The sequence below is a fragment of the Passer montanus genome, unplaced genomic scaffold, assembly GCF_014805655.1.
Source record: "Passer montanus isolate IOZ18808 unplaced genomic scaffold, ASM1480565v1 scaffold22, whole genome shotgun sequence".
In the NCBI taxonomy this organism is placed as follows: domain Eukaryota; kingdom Metazoa; phylum Chordata; class Aves; order Passeriformes; family Passeridae; genus Passer; species Passer montanus.
The window spans coordinates 8,926,067-8,941,673 of record NW_024366815.1 but is presented as its reverse complement, the minus strand read 5'-3'; the positions used below and the strand labels follow the sequence as shown (position 1 = coordinate 8,941,673).

The 15,607-nt window shown below is 35.7% G+C and overlaps 1 protein-coding gene across 8 annotated transcripts in view; it reads left to right on the top strand.

Moving 5' to 3' along the window:
• Positions 1-14,474, top strand: part of PDE4D (phosphodiesterase 4D) — a 314,096-nt gene extending 299,622 nt beyond the window's left edge. For 7 of the 8 annotated variants that reach the window (XM_039709604.1, XM_039709608.1, XM_039709603.1 and 4 more), the window contains 8 exons: positions 1,307-1,479; positions 2,180-2,278; positions 2,367-2,531; positions 4,181-4,280; positions 7,886-8,040; positions 8,497-8,619; positions 9,095-9,277; positions 9,832-10,245. In XM_039709604.1, the coding sequence (XP_039565538.1) occupies positions 1,307-1,479; positions 2,180-2,278; positions 2,367-2,531; positions 4,181-4,280; positions 7,886-8,040; positions 8,497-8,619; positions 9,095-9,277; positions 9,832-10,245 (1,412 nt within the window). Of the gene's footprint in view, positions 1-1,306; positions 1,480-2,179; positions 2,279-2,366; positions 2,532-4,180; positions 4,281-7,885; positions 8,041-8,496; positions 8,620-9,094; positions 9,278-9,831 lie in introns of all 8 variants that reach the window. The other variant, XM_039709602.1, reaches the window with a different exon arrangement.
• Positions 14,475-15,607: the final 1,133 nt, after the last annotated feature.

Genomic DNA, 15,607 nt, shown 5'->3' with positions numbered 1-15,607 from the left:
CTCCTAAAGGGCAATTAAAAAAAAAAAAAGCAAAAAAAAAGTGAAGAAGCAAACATATAAAAAGCTCGTAATTAGAAATGGACTTGCTAACCTCATCTGGTTTCAAAGTCTGTATTGGAAATTAATATTGTAGAAAGGAAAAAACACACATGTAAAAATCCCAATTTTTCTTACTTTCTTTTCAAATTTTATTTTGGTTTTAAGGGGTTTTTTTTTAGCTGTTTTGGCTCATCTGCTGTGTCAGAAACATATTTTTCTGGATTTTTGTAGTTTTACTCATATATTCCTTGAGGTCTAGAACAGGTGGAGGTATATTTCAGCAAAGAAAAAGAGCTAATTTGAAGGGAGTCATTAAACTAGGTTGAAATACGGTATGAATAAAAGAAGCAAAAAATAAATCATGTTCCTAATAGGTTTTTTTGTTGTTTTTTTCAGAAAAGCCCTTCATTGCACTAACTTGGGTTTCTTTGGAGCAGATGTTTGCAGTGCTCCACAACCCCATACTGGTTGTACAGCAATCTTGTGGCAGTTGCCTAAATATATTTTACTCTCAGTTTAATTCTTAAGTTTTGCTGGCACATATTTTGATGAATTTTATTAAGTGATGCTGCTGATACTGCTACGGAGGCAAAAGCCTGCAGCAAAATTCAGAAGTTACCAAAGCACTCTTTCGTTTTGTCATTATTATTGACTCTAGTTGGGAGCTGCAGAAATGCTGCACTGGTGGTGTGAGCTGTCAGCAATCCAAAGTGCTTGTAGATGTGGCTTGGAAAGCACAAAAGGCTTTCCAGATTGTACGGTCCTAGTAGACAGGACCAGTCCACAAGTATTAAATTCTTCGAGTCTTCAAGTCTTGAAAAAGTTTTCTAAAGGTTTACATGAGGACACACATAGACAGTTTTTGAAATACAATTTCAGAGAATGTTTCTCCTGAAAAAAAGAAAGAAAATTATTTTTTCTTGCCAAGCGTATTCATGTGCGGTTGTAATAGCATTTTTATACTGAGATGATTGACCCTTTCTACAGCACTAGGGATATGGCAAAAGTGGTAATCAGACAGTCACAAGTCACTTTTAAAGCCAATTCAGAAATAATGAGGCAATTTGAGTAAAAGAGATCTGCTTTTACTGAAGTATAGGTCTATATTTAACTTTTTATGGGTTTAGTGATCTTGATAGAAAGAATCTAAATCTCAAAAGAGGTTTTTCTAAGAATTAAAAACTCCATAAGGTGCAACTCAACAGTGAATTTTATAATATTTATAATTCTTTTATAAATCATTCTCTTTTTATTCATTCTTTTGAAGACAAGCAACATGAAGTTGAAATCCCTTCTCCAACACAGAAGGAGAAAGAGAAAAAGAAGAGGCCAATGTCCCAGATCAGTGGAGTCAAAAAACTCATGCACAGCTCCAGCCTAACTAATTCCAGTATTCCCAGGTTTGGAGTTAAAACAGACCAAGAAGATGTCCTTGCCAAGGTAGATAATATATATATGTCCTTAAAATTATATGAGCAGAGTGTGGATTTTTCTGTATTGTTCATCTTTTGCTTATACACATTGATTTCAAGCTGCAGCACAAAGCATTTATATCACTTGAAATTATCCAAATTTATTGGAGAGGAAGAATAGCAAGCAAAATCAGAAACAGACCATAAGGGTTAATTTCAGCATGAAGACAATTTCATCTGGAGATAGAATGTAAATTAGCATTTGTGTATGCATTAAGAAAGCTTCCTATACATAAATATTATCTGAAGATTTTTAGGAATCTTATTTGAAGAGTGTTTCTGAGAACCAGGGAGAGAGCAGCAGAATTGCCTTATCTCTGGAGGTTTCCTCCTCACTGAACTTCATTGTCAATGGATAGTGAGATAGCAAAGTGTGTCAGTTAAACTCATTCAAGATACTGTAGAGTTTTTCCCTCTGGAGCAATCCACTTAAGAGGCAGTCTTTCCTGCTTAGACAAATGAAATCTGAAAAATGGGTAGATGTAAATTTCAATATTGCAAGATTAGTAGCAGCTGCAGAGTTTAAAGTTTAACCCTTGCAAAGTTTAGCATGTAACTTGCATAGTGGCCAAGTCTTAATGAGTCCTCTGTTTGTAACTGTTTCTCTCAAAAATTGCAGGAATTTTTGTGTTAGGTTTTAACCTGTTCATTCCTTGATTCTACTCTAGGAACTTGAAGATTTGAACAAGTGGGGTCTTCAGGTTTTCAGAGTAGCAGAGTTATCTGGAAACAGACCTCTGACTGTCATCATGCACACTATTTTTCAGGCAAGTATGAGCAGTCATGCTGCTTTTTTCTTATCTTGGAGACTGTTCCGTGCTTTGAAATCTAATTGCTTTTCCTTTACTTTTATAGGAGCGGGACCTGTTAAAAACTTTTAAGATTCCAGTAGATACTTTAATAACTTACTTGATGACCCTGGAAGACCATTACCATGCAGATGTGGCATACCACAACAACATACATGCTGCAGATGTTGTTCAGTCAACCCATGTCCTACTGTCAACCCCAGCATTAGAGGTAAACTACACTGAAGAAGAAAAGTGGCAGTCATGAGAGAAGGGGATGCACTGAGTCTCCTAAACTAAATATTAAAGATCTTAGTTTCCGCAAAGTTTTTAGCGGAAAAAGAAATCTTAGCATTTCTTTAATTAATTTTGTTCTTTTAAAGATATTTTATGAGGATCAAAGTTACATGTAAATATGGTGCAGAAAATGTCACTTGTTTTCATTTTAAATCATGGAAATTTTTGCTATCATAACGTTTTTCACTGTAACACAATGCATATCTTGTTTTTACCATCTTATTATTTGTGCTACATCGTGTTCTGTAGCAATTTCCCATATGGGACTCTACCTAACCACAGTAAGTGGAATTTCTTAGGAAGGTTTATTGTGATCCAGAAAGACTACTTTTGTATTTATTTCTAAGACAGATTGGAACATGTACTAAATTTTCACTGAACTATCTCTTTTTTTACGCTCCCACCCCCAATAAATATTCCAAAATTTTTTGGGAAAACAATTAATCTGTTCTTTTTGTAGCAATTCTCTTCTTGAAAGACATTGAATCTCTGAACTAGAAGGATGTTAAACATGGAGATTTTCTCTCTTTTAGGCAGAGTTCAGGTGTTAATATAGAAAACGTTAATGTTGATATATCCCAGCAAATGGGTAGAAAAATTCAGGTAAAGGAAGCAGTAGAAATTTTATTAGTTCAAAAGGATTTACCTTCATTTTCAAGAAGGGCTGCATTTTGACTCTCCTATAACGGTCAATATGTCATATTACTGAATACATCTGTATTACCTTCTTCTTGAAAAGAGGGTTATAAATGAACATCAGCAGGTTTGGATCCTCAAAGACTGGGAAATCTCTTGAGAAAAATATTCTTGTTCTCAAGAAGAAAGATCAAATAATCTTAAAACACCCCTGGCTTTACCACACAGCTGAGCTAGTCATCAATAAAATTTTGGGTGGTTTTTTTTCAGATGTGGTTTTTTTCATGGCCTTCTTCTCAGCAGAGCTTTAGCTGGTGAAATGGCAGTGTCTGCCCAGTGCCACTGCTGGTCTTTGCACTTCTGAGCTGCTCTTGATCAATTTTGAAAGCGTTTTCATCATGTGGGTGCTTTTGACTGCAGGGCACTGGGCTCAGTGACATTCCAAGTCCATTAAAGTCCTCTTTTCCTATCTTCCTATTAATCTCATACAAATGGAAAATGCTAAGTGAAATATTGTAGTCTGTCATGGTTTCCTTTAGCATTATATAGGAGATGTGCATCTTTCAAGTACAGGATGATGCACATAGTCAAGCTGAAATATTTAACTTTAATTTGTGCTGTAAGTTAGAAACCTCTACTTAATTGCCTAGTAAAGGTGGATTTATTTACGGACTGAAGTTGAAAGTACTTCAGTTATGACAGAATTTAGTGATGCTCTCTGTATAAACTGCAAATCACTTTACTTTGGCCAAACTTGAAATATTTATGAAATTCTACATAATTGATGATTTTACAAGGGTTTGATAGCTTGTATGTAAAGTCTCTGGAGATCTCAGTATATTTGAAATGTGTTTTGCTTGCTCACATCCAGACTCAAGTAGAATCCTTTTTATTGAAAACACTTTTTCACTGTTTGGTGGTTGTCATTTTTGTTTCATTTTATTTTAGGCAGTGTTCACTGATTTGGAGATTCTTGCAGCAATTTTTGCCAGTGCAATACATGATGTAGATCATCCTGGGGTTTCAAACCAATTTCTTATCAACACAAGTAAGTTTGATGTTTAGTGGTTTTCTCAAGACTTTGCTGTGAGGTCTGCACATAGCACCTGAAAAATGCTACCAGTTCATTCTTTGTTTGCTTCTATCTCCAACTTTTCTCAGTAAACAGAGAGATGTTTACATTTTAAACCTGATATTACTTTGCATTTTTTCTAACTTTAGAAATTAATTACACAGTACACTCTTGCAAGAATTACTAAGGTATAAGCTATAAACCTGGCATTGTTTCAATATACTGCATGTTTTATCTCCTGGAAATACAGTTGATTTACATTAAATAGTTAATTTTTTTAGGAAGAGAATGAAGGAAGATTAAAAAAAAAAAGGCAAGACAAGAATTTATGTGTTTATATTGGAAACATATGATGTGACTAAGGATAGAAATTCAGAAAGCAGAAAAGCAAGTTCCTTTTTAGCAAACAGACAGTCAGGACAATCTCTGCCTGGATCCTGTGCTTGGCTTTTGATCTCTCATGCTTTGTAGACTGAATTTCCTCACCCGGTTTCTGCAGCTATGATAAATATGTTTGGTTTTTTCTGACCCCAATGTTATCTTCAAATTTGAAACCCAGTGTACTTCTGCATTCCTCAAGGCAGCTGTTGACAGCATTGCTGAACCTCTATCCCTTCAGTCATCTACTGAAACAAAAACACTGTTAACTTTATTCAACCTGATCATGACATATTTACTCAATAGTTTGCTGCCCCAGTGGCAACTTGCTTGGATTTTGTTGCCTTCTGTCACTGTTACTGCCCTTTGAAGGTCAGTCCCAGTTCCATCATACTATGTTAATTATTCTGCTCTCCGACAACTTCTTCTATGACCCAGAAGTGCAAAGTTTAAAAAATACTAATAATCCAAGCATAAAAGAAGAAAAAGCAACAGAAATGGAAACATACCTAGGGTTGTGTATTTGACCCATCTGGTTGCACAATTATGGATACTGTCGCTTCTGCACATGGGCAGAATCTATTTCACAGGTATTAAAATAGAATGACCCCAAATCAACAGTAGCGTTTGAAGAAGGGAGCTCCTCTTCTGACTCATTGCTGCTGTATATTCAAATAAGACATGCACTTCAGTTTAGCCTGCACCTAGTTTTGTTTGTCTCAATGGCCTAAGGGCCATCCTATAATGAAATTGAATTTGATGACTCATCCTCATGAAAGAGGATTAAGATTGACTCTGGATTTTTTGTGCTTTACTGGGGACTGGTACAGTTCAGCAGTGCAGGCAGAGAGCGAATCAAGCTTTGTGCCAAAACCAAAGAATTCTTAATTGAATCTTAAGAGTGCGCGCATGTAAGTAAAGCTTTTTCCTTGCTTGTTGAGTCAGAAATTGAGTACCAGGTTATACTGGTCACTCCAAGGTTCTGTGAGGAAACCAATGAATTGTTTAGGTTTAAGAGTGTTGACTTAGTTGAAGGGATGAGTAGTGGTGCATAAAGCTTTTACTTCTAGTTAGACAGATTGAAATTCAGCTAATGTAGGAGTCATACTCATGCTGATAATTATCAGCTTAAAAAATACATCTTGTTTCTCTTAATTCAGTTTTTGGTAAAGGAGGCTTATGTGTCAGGCAAGTAAAAACACTAATTGAAACTTTCAGCTGTTGCAAGGCTGAAAGAAACAAAGAGATTTTGTTTATTTTAAACTGTTCTGTGTACAAGGAAGCAACTGCAGGGACAGAGACAGAAAAAGATCTATCTAATGTTGACTTCTCAAATCCAAAATTTTCTTAACCTTTAGAAGATAATTTGTTTCCATCTAATTTTGTTTCTCCAATGAACCAAACAATGTATTAAGATTTCACTAAATATAAGAAGGCATTTTAAAAAAATGTGATAGACTTAGTTACTTAAAGTGTGTATATATTTGCCATATTTTCTTTTTTTTAATAGTCAGTCTTGTGACTTTTCTTTTATTTTCCTATATAAAGTCTATTACAAAGTTGTCAACTAAACAAATCCCTCTTGAATGCTATTAAATAACAAACAAATATGAAGTACATTAGCATCAGATGAGATGTTTATTTTATCACTGTAACTCTGTCCTTCCAGAAAAATATTCTTAAATCTTGCAATGTGTTGCAGAGGTTATCAAGGGGGAACTTTCTTCCATTTTAATACCCATTTTGAAATGGAGTGCATTTTAGCTGTGTCTGTAGCTCCAGCTCTTCCAAAGTATTTTGGCAACGTGGAGTGTTTTGCAGTTGCAGCAAACCAGAAGGCTGTTTGAAAGGAAAATAAACTAGTGCATTATTTCTGCATGAGAAAAACAAGTATGCAAGCTTTGTATGTGTTCTGTGAAAGACAAAGATCATTTTACAAACTTGCTTTCTTTCTGCTTTTGCTATTATGGTTTTGCTGTCTTTGGGATAAGGAAAGGCAGAGGAGGACTTTCCTGATTCAACAGATCGATTTATTCAAGACAGCAGTAATACAGCAGGAGAATAGATAATGAGATTAATGAAATCTGAAGATCAAAGCTTTTAGAGATCTCCCATTGAACCAGAGGCATTTTAAAATATAGCTGGTGTAAAAGAAAAAAAGAAGACTAAGAGTGGAACAGACTGATGTATGTTTAGACTTGGGCTAGAACTTCTGTTTATTACAGAAGTTAATATAGCACAGGAAAGTATAATCACATAAAAATTATTTGAGTTTTTTGTGATAGATTTATTTACAAGCTGTATCTTAAAGCATATGCAAGCTGACTGTGCAGTATTCCCAGATTAAAGCTAAAGCTGTGCAGACAGTTTCATAACTGCTTTGATTTTTCAGAGCTGTCTGTTCAGCAGGTCTAAGCTGACCTTACATGTGTGCCTTAGCACAGGCATGGCTGGGAAGTGTGTGTTATTCTCACGACCATATGGGTGATTGAGGTAAGAATAATTCCATTAGTGAAGACACTATTACAGACAGCATCAGGGACTGACCATGCCCAAACACAAGGCAGCATTCAAGGCCACTGCCTGCAGTTTCACATCACACGACATTACATGGAAAGACTGAAGCATAGCTGTTACCATCCTACCAGCCTTCAGTTGTCATGGACTAATGACTGTAAGCCTGGTTCACTAGGCATCTTAGCATCTTAGATAACTGCAGAAAGACATGATTTGAAAATCAAGAAGCTGTGCTCTGCAGCAGACCTGCAGAAAAGCCTCAGCTGTGTATTCCGAGGTTAAAGTGCTGGGAAGCTGAAACTTGACTAGCAGCAGAATTTTAGGTGTTGTGATGAAGAGAGGCATGAGAAGACGTGTTTTAGTTGAGGTGTGTTTATGCATATATTATACATATACTATTTTCTAAGTTACCTTTTGCAGATATGAAAATTTATTCTAAAAATTACCTTTCTTATATTTTTTCTAACTTGTCACTCCAGGCACGTGTTCCTGTGTCATTGCAAAGCCTTTTCTTTGTTTTGCTCAACTTTGGCTTGACCTAGTAGGTTACTCAGTAACTTTCAGGGCTGCTTCTAAAAGTTTATCTGTAAATCTTGTTATGCATGTAATGAATTTGAAAAAGATCTTAAGGGATTTGGTAAAAGCACAGGCTTTAGTAACGTTCTGCCCTGCAATTGTTATTGCAGATTCTGAACTCGCCTTGATGTACAATGACTCATCAGTACTGGAGAATCATCACTTGGCTGTGGGTTTCAAGCTGCTACAGGAAGAAAATTGTGACATTTTCCAGAATTTGACCAAAAAACAGAGACAATCGTTGAGGAAAATGGTCATTGACATTGTGAGTTTTGAGACTTTGCCTTCCATAGTGCTAGGACATTGAATAATAAAGCACAGAAGCATTTCATGATAAATTATATGTCATCAGGCCCGTAAACAATACAGTGAGTTTGAAGTTTTGTCGTATCTTAGCCAAATACAAATAGTGGGTCCTTTTAAGTTTCACTCACTTTCTATGCATTTCTGGAAGGCAAACTTTTTTGTTTCAAGATGGTTTTGTACTGACATGGTGCCATTCTACCATTACAGGCAGAAATTTGCTACTGAATTAATAATTAGTTTGGCCTGATCAGTTCATTCTGAGCAATGTTGAACAATGATTTTGTCATGTATTCAGACATAGAAGCTATGGGTTCCTTCCAAAAGATATCGGTTTATATGTTCAATTCATATGTTTCAAAAAACTCCAGTAGAATAATTTACATAGCGTTCTTTTTGTTTGTTTGTTTTTTTCTAGGTACTTGCAACAGATATGTCTAAGCATATGAATCTACTGGCTGATTTAAAAACTATGGTTGAAACTAAAAAAGTGACCAGTTCTGGTGTCCTGCTTCTTGATAACTATTCAGACAGGATTCAGGTAAGGAAATGCATCTGAAAATGTTCACTTATATTACACACTTAATAACATTTTCTTCCCCATTCTCCAGCATGGATTAGAGCTGTCTCTTTCACACCATGATTTGCTGCTTCCCTCTGTTTCCTCCCTGGTCTAAATGACATGGTTTAAGTGATTCTCTGGGAGACAAACAAAGTGCTAGGGTAGTTCAGGACTAAATGAGGCTTTGGCCTTCCCTTCAAATTATCAAAAAGTGATTCTCTTTCTCACAAGGATTTTGTGACCTTTATAGTGGCAGAAGCAGCAGAAACCAGGTAATTCATGGCTATTACTGCAAGTGTGTAAAGCACACAAGCACATAAGTTTTGGCTGTTTAGAATATATTTTGCATCACGCGTATTTTCAAGATTTTGTTTTACAGTCAACAGAAATGTAAATAGAAAAGGAGCTGCTTGTCTTCAGTGCAATAACACCACAGGTGTTCAATGTATTCTAGGTTCTTCAGAATATGGTGCACTGTGCAGATCTGAGCAACCCTACCAAGCCACTCCATCTCTACCGCCAATGGACAGATAGAATAATGGAGGAATTTTTCCGTCAGGGAGACCGAGAACGAGAGAGGGGAATGGAGATAAGTCCCATGTGTGATAAGCACAATGCATCTGTAGAGAAATCACAGGTAATTTATAAGGTAGTTAAACCTTTTAGAAGAAAAGAATGGTATATATTCATGTTTGAACAATTTCTGAATGCACTTTTTACTTTTCTTCCTCTAAGTTAATTAATTCAGCTCCTCAGTAATAAGTGAGGCAAATTGAGACTTTTACTGTGAAAACATAGTGCGTGGCAGTATGTTTGCTGAAGGGATTCCATCACTGTCCTGACCTGAAAAGCAGCATATGTGCCAAAAGAGATTACTGTACAGCTGACTGGGGTTTCCTTCAATAAAGTAATTAAATATAAAGAAGGTATTTAGCTCACTAGATGCACTGGAGTTGTTTGGAATGTGCAGTTCACTTGAAAACAAATCCTTTCCGTGCTGTTATCCAATATCCTGAATCAGACTTCTGAAAAGTAAAAGACCTTATCTGTTATATAAATTAGTATGGTTTCCTTTCAGCCACCTCTAAGGGTAATGTATCTTGTGTTTCTTCCTAGCATTATATTTCTCATACTTTCCATGACTTATTCATTTCTCTGTGAATAATCATATTCTTGCATTATTTGAAACAGGTGGGTTTTATAGACTACATTGTTCATCCTTTGTGGGAGACATGGGCAGATCTCGTTCACCCGGATGCCCAGGATATCTTAGATACACTGGAGGACAATCGAGAATGGTACCAGAGCACAATCCCTAGAAGTCCCTCTCCTGCTCCTGAAGAAAAGGAAGAGGGAAAGCAGGGTCAAACTGAAAAATTCCAGTTTGAATTAACGTTGGAGGAAGATGGTGAGTCAGACACTGAAAAGGACAGTGGAAGTCAAGTAGAAGAAGACACCAGCTTCAGTGACTCCAAGACTCTTTGCACCCAGGATTCAGAATCCACTGAAATTCCTCTTGATGAGCAAGTAGGGGAAGAAGTGGAAGAGGAGGAGAACCAAACAGCAGAGCCTTGTATGGTAGAAGAACATTCTCCTGACACATAACAATGAAAACGCAGTCTCTTTCTCTCTTGCTCACTCCCTTTCTTTTCCTCTCTCTCATTTTTTTCTTTTTTTTTTTTTTTTTTGGGAGGGGGGATGGGGTGAAGGGGGGGCTGGGGCATTTTCAGTTTTGTTACAGATTTTTTATTTTCTTTTTTTTTTTTAATGTAGGCAAAGATTTCCAAAGTATATGTCACATACTACAACTGTGGTCAGAATTTGGTGTTATCTGCCAGAACGATTGTTGATTAAAACTGAAGTTGATGATTCAGTTTGGCACTCAGGAATATTGTAAACAGAATTTTCACCTCCATGCTGTCAGAAAGCAGGGGGAGAACATCCATAAATTACATTGTAATAAGGTCTCTATTTGGCAGATTCCATTAAATAAAGCAAATGCTTTCAGAGGAGAACCACCTGCCAAACGAATGTTGGTGTGCTTTGATAGTTTTTGGATTCATTGTATTGTATGGTAAGACATTGGATAACATTCATCTGTAGAGGAAACAGACAGAAAAAACATTGAGGTTCCTACTGGAAAACAAATTCACAAAAATGATGGGACACAAATGGATTCTGTTACCAACATGAAGATAAGCTGTGAAAATGACATAATTTTCTAATTTCTAATCTTCTGAGACATGACTGAAAAAAATGTGACCCAGCGGGTTGCACTAACCTCTCCATTTTGTATAATATGTGAAAGAGAGATCTTTTTTAGAGCTCACTTTTATTAAATCTACCAAGGTATTATATTTAAAAAAAAATCCCACTTTCATCTGCCACTGTTGGGTTTTTTTTCTCCAAAGAGTAACTTAAAAGTTTTCAGTACAAATCTGTACTACACTGGATAATACTTGTAAAGCTTTTTCTTTAATTTTTTTTAGCACCTTAGAATGTCATGGTAATATTGAGCTGTAAATGTCTATTATTTTATATATTAGTGAGTTCCATGAGTATTCTTTGTGTTACGTAAAACTTTTTCAGTAGGATAGCTTTTTTTGTTTATTTGTTTTTTCATTACAATTTTCCCAGATATGTTAGTGGACTTACACAGTGCTTTTGCCCTCATAGTAGCCTGATCCTGCCAACTCTGTCTTACTACAAGAAGTGGTCCCAGTGATACCAGGTGGGACCACTAACATTAGGATTTACAGGACCAGAGCCTGTGAAAAGAGTAATGAATTGTCATCAGTACAAAAGCACTGCTTTTGCTATTCTAATCAATTTTGTTCCTCTGAAATATGATTTTTCAGACTGCTTTTTTCTGGGAGCTATAGACTGCTAAGTCAGAACAGACAAATACAATGTATGAAATATTTGTTCTGGTGCAAAAAATCATTAGTGTAATATTTCCAATTTATGACTCCCAGTAACTTCTAATCTGGGTAGCTGTCTAGTTAAAGCATTTGCTAGTCTGAGAGGTGTACAACATAAAAGTGATGATTAGTGTTATTTTTTCATGTCTTTGTTGCTAGAAGAGCCGGCCAGTCTTGTCTTTATATTATTGTGTAAGCAAGCAGTGCATCATCAGAGTTGTAGTTTTCTTATATTCTTTCAACCTTACATCTTTTCATCCTTTATCCAGTTTGTGCTAAGGGAATCCTACCTTTCAGTTTCATTGGTACTGAAAGCTTCCATAACTTGGAAAGCTAAAGGGAGGTAGGAGTTCATCTTTGTCATTTTTCAGTCTTGATGTTTGGTCACATGGAAGAAGAGATTTTATTTCCTCCAACTTACTCTTCATTAGAATTGTAGTTTTGAGTGTAGAAGATGGGAAATAGTTGCCTAGGGAGGCTAACAGACTCCTAACTGCAAAATTCAGTTAAAATGACAATATCAAGATAATTTCTCAACAAAAGGTGATAGCAGCAGCCATTACTTTCCCTTTGGATTTTTTTTGTAGCAAATTTGCAAGTATGAATGCAGGTACTTTTACATTACCAGAGATCTAGAATAACAACCTGTTTTAAATTGGCTAATAGTTCAACTTCTAAATAAATTTTGCATTCTTTTATATCCAGGTCATAATTTTATTTACCATTAGCCCTTACAGGGCCTTAGCACAGAAGATGCAGAAGGAGTGAAAGAATGAAGACAACTCCAGGGGTTTTTTTGTGTTTTGACTTTTTTTTTTATTCCTTTTTTTTTTCCATTATTTCTTGCTGAATCTGATCCATCTAAAAGTCCTTTCAGCCCCCAAGAGTGCCTGGAACCTCAGTAGTGGAAAAGCAATATAAATTCCAGAATAACCAGTAGGACCTGGAAGGTTTTGTTTCTGCACTAATTGAAAGTAAATAAACATAAAACCATATTGTGAGATATACATCTGTACATGTGGACAATCAAATCATAGAAAAATTATACCATTTCTTAGAGTTGGGGATATAATGCACTGTACAATCTTTTTTTTCCTCTTTTGCCAAAGTGTGTTTTAGCATTGTACACTGCTTTAAAACAATACAATTTACAAGTGGCTTTATGTGTTGTGAATATTTTTGCCATAAAAAATGCAGTGAGTGGATATTGAGTGGGAGGAATAAAGAAAAATCACCTTGTTTATAACAGTACACTTTAGCTTGCAAGTTGCTGTACTCAGTAATGCTGTATTTAAATTCTTAAATTGTTTTGTGTCATTAAAAAAGGATAATGAAAGAATATAGATAGAACAAATAGCATTCAGAAGTTTAAAACTTGAATGAAACGGATTTTATAGAAAGCTTTGAGAGTTCTTTTCAAATGCATTATTTATTTTTTGTGCCATGCATTTTTCTCACCAAATGACCTTACCTGTAATACAGTCTTGTTTGTCTCTGTTTACAACCATGTATTTATTGTAATGTACATACTGTAATGTTAATTGTAAATTATCAGTTCTTATTATAACATCATCCTTGTCAGGATGGTGTTGCTGTATCTGGAAACTCTTGGTGAGAGAATGACTATTGTGTATACATATTCCTTGTACATTTCTTCTCCTGTAATATATTCAGTGTCACCATAGAGCTTGTTTATGGAAGATTCAAGAAAAGTATAAAATACATAAAGATATATCGATTAAAAAAGCTGCAGGTCTTTGGTCCCAGGGCTGTGCCTTAACTTTAAACAATATTTTCTTGTTTAGCTGCATTTGAAAGTAAGGTAGCCTTGGGGCTGGGGCTGGGCATTTCTACCATATTTTTAGTTGCTAACTGATGGGGGATACTCTTACAAGCTAATATGTGTAATACTACAATAAATTTTCATTCTTGACCCTGCTGGAAGTTCAAGCTTTTGCAGACTTCTGGTAATGTAATTGTATTGTCTCTGAACATCTTTTTACAGCCTGTAATTGGGGATTATTGCAGCCATTTTTTGTTCTGAAAAAAAAGATAAATAATTGATGCTGCATTTCAGTGCTGAAATGCACTGAAACAGCTTTGGAAAGCATCTCTAATAAACGTTTGAATTTAATGCGTATTGTGAAATGGAATGATCAGAATTAAGAGGGTGTAACTCATACACTTTTACAATGTAATGTCTCTTCTTTAGTAGCACAAATGATCACTGTATAAGCAGAATCCATAGTAGGATATACACGTTCAGTCTTGGAAATGCTTTCCAATATTAGTGTTACAAGTAGCCAAAGTTTATTTTCTATAGGTGTAGCTAAAGCTTTGTGCAGGTGTGTGTAGCATAGTGCACTAGCTCTCCAGAAGAGCAGTAAACTGTTAGATGTTTTAATAACACTACTACTAGGTTTGCAGGTTGGACTGAGCAACTCTTGCTGTTTGACTGGTCACATTGCTCCAGATAACTTGGAGCTGGTATCATTGAATTTGACAGAGTGAGGTAAAAACCTCTTCTCCATTCCAGTGATGCCCAGCCCTTGTAACTTGCGACTTATTCATGAAAGGAGAGATTCTTTTCCAAGAAAAAACAGAATCTCCTTTTTGACACAAACTGTAGATTTTAGCAGCCCTGGCCCAAAGGAATTCGAATGCTTTTGTTTTATATGGTCTAAAAGGGACACTACAACAACAGAAATCCAGAACAATTTCTTGTTACTGTTTTAATTCGGTATTTTCTTTGGGGATGTCTTGAGAGTGGCAACTTGTGTGAACATTGCACATGGCTATTCTTTCACTGGTTTCTTAGCCTCTCTTACAGCCTATGGGTTAGTACTGTACATCAATACCTTCATATGAAATTTTATATGCAATGGAAATAAAAGCATGTGTTGATTCTGCCTAGCTACGGCATTTTTTTTTTTGAAAGTTAACTTTTTTACATGCATCCCATAGTTTTGACATCTTAAGAGAAAACACATTTCCTGAATAATTAGATTACCATGATTTTGTCAGAATAGTGTTTTGCATAGATAATACAAAATAAATATGAGCAAATCAGAAAAGTCAATCAAATATGTTATTTTTTTAAGAAGCCTAATCCACAAAGGTATGACTTATATTGTAACAGAAAGTCATACACTCTTGGTTTTCAGAAATTTTACCACTTCAGTGGTTTTAAGGAAACTAGATGTCTAGAGGTTGTCTAGAGGAGCCATATACTGGGTTACCACAAAGAAACCTAACTAAAGCAAGACAAACAAACTAAAAAAAAGAAAGTGTACCACAGTTAAACATTGTCACAATCTCTGTTCCAGATGGATGATAAAAAGAAATTTCTCTTGAAAATAAAATTCATAAATGATAGTGTTTTCTTGAGTAAGAAATATGGTTTTAATGTGAGTCCAAATCTCCAAGTGGTTTTCAGGCACCTTTTAGGTGTCTGGCTTTCAGGTTCAGTGTGGCATTTTGTAGGACTCTTTGCTTAACTGAAAATAGTTCATGGTTAAATTAGAAAAACCCAAATCTATGTTCATTTTTTTCTTTAAGTCTATTAGGTCCTTCTTTGGGATTAGTAATTTGTTTGCAAGGAGAACAAATTCTTAGTATTTTTTCACTCACACCTTTGTGTCAGAAAATGCTGATAAGTTCGATGTGGGGAAGATGAAGGATGCTGCAGTGGGTGGATAAATTAGATAATGTCTGTCACTCCTGTCAGGCTCCTTCTTGCATGTTTCCAGCAGCCCTAATAAGAAAATGGCTTGCATACATCATGGCTATTATTATAAGGAAGAAGGAGTCCCAAATTATTGTTGACAGTACTAAAACCTTTTCAGTAAGCAGACAGGCATAAGCCTGAGACTGGCAGCAGTAGCTCATGGCTTCCTTCTACAGCCTCTTGCATTACTTTGTCAGTCTCTGCGCATGGAAATAATGAATCAGAATAGAGAAGTTTCAGAACAAAACCAAAATGTATCCCCTGTTTCAGTGCAAACAGCTGCTGCTGTAGCAGTTCAATGTATTTATGAACAAATGAC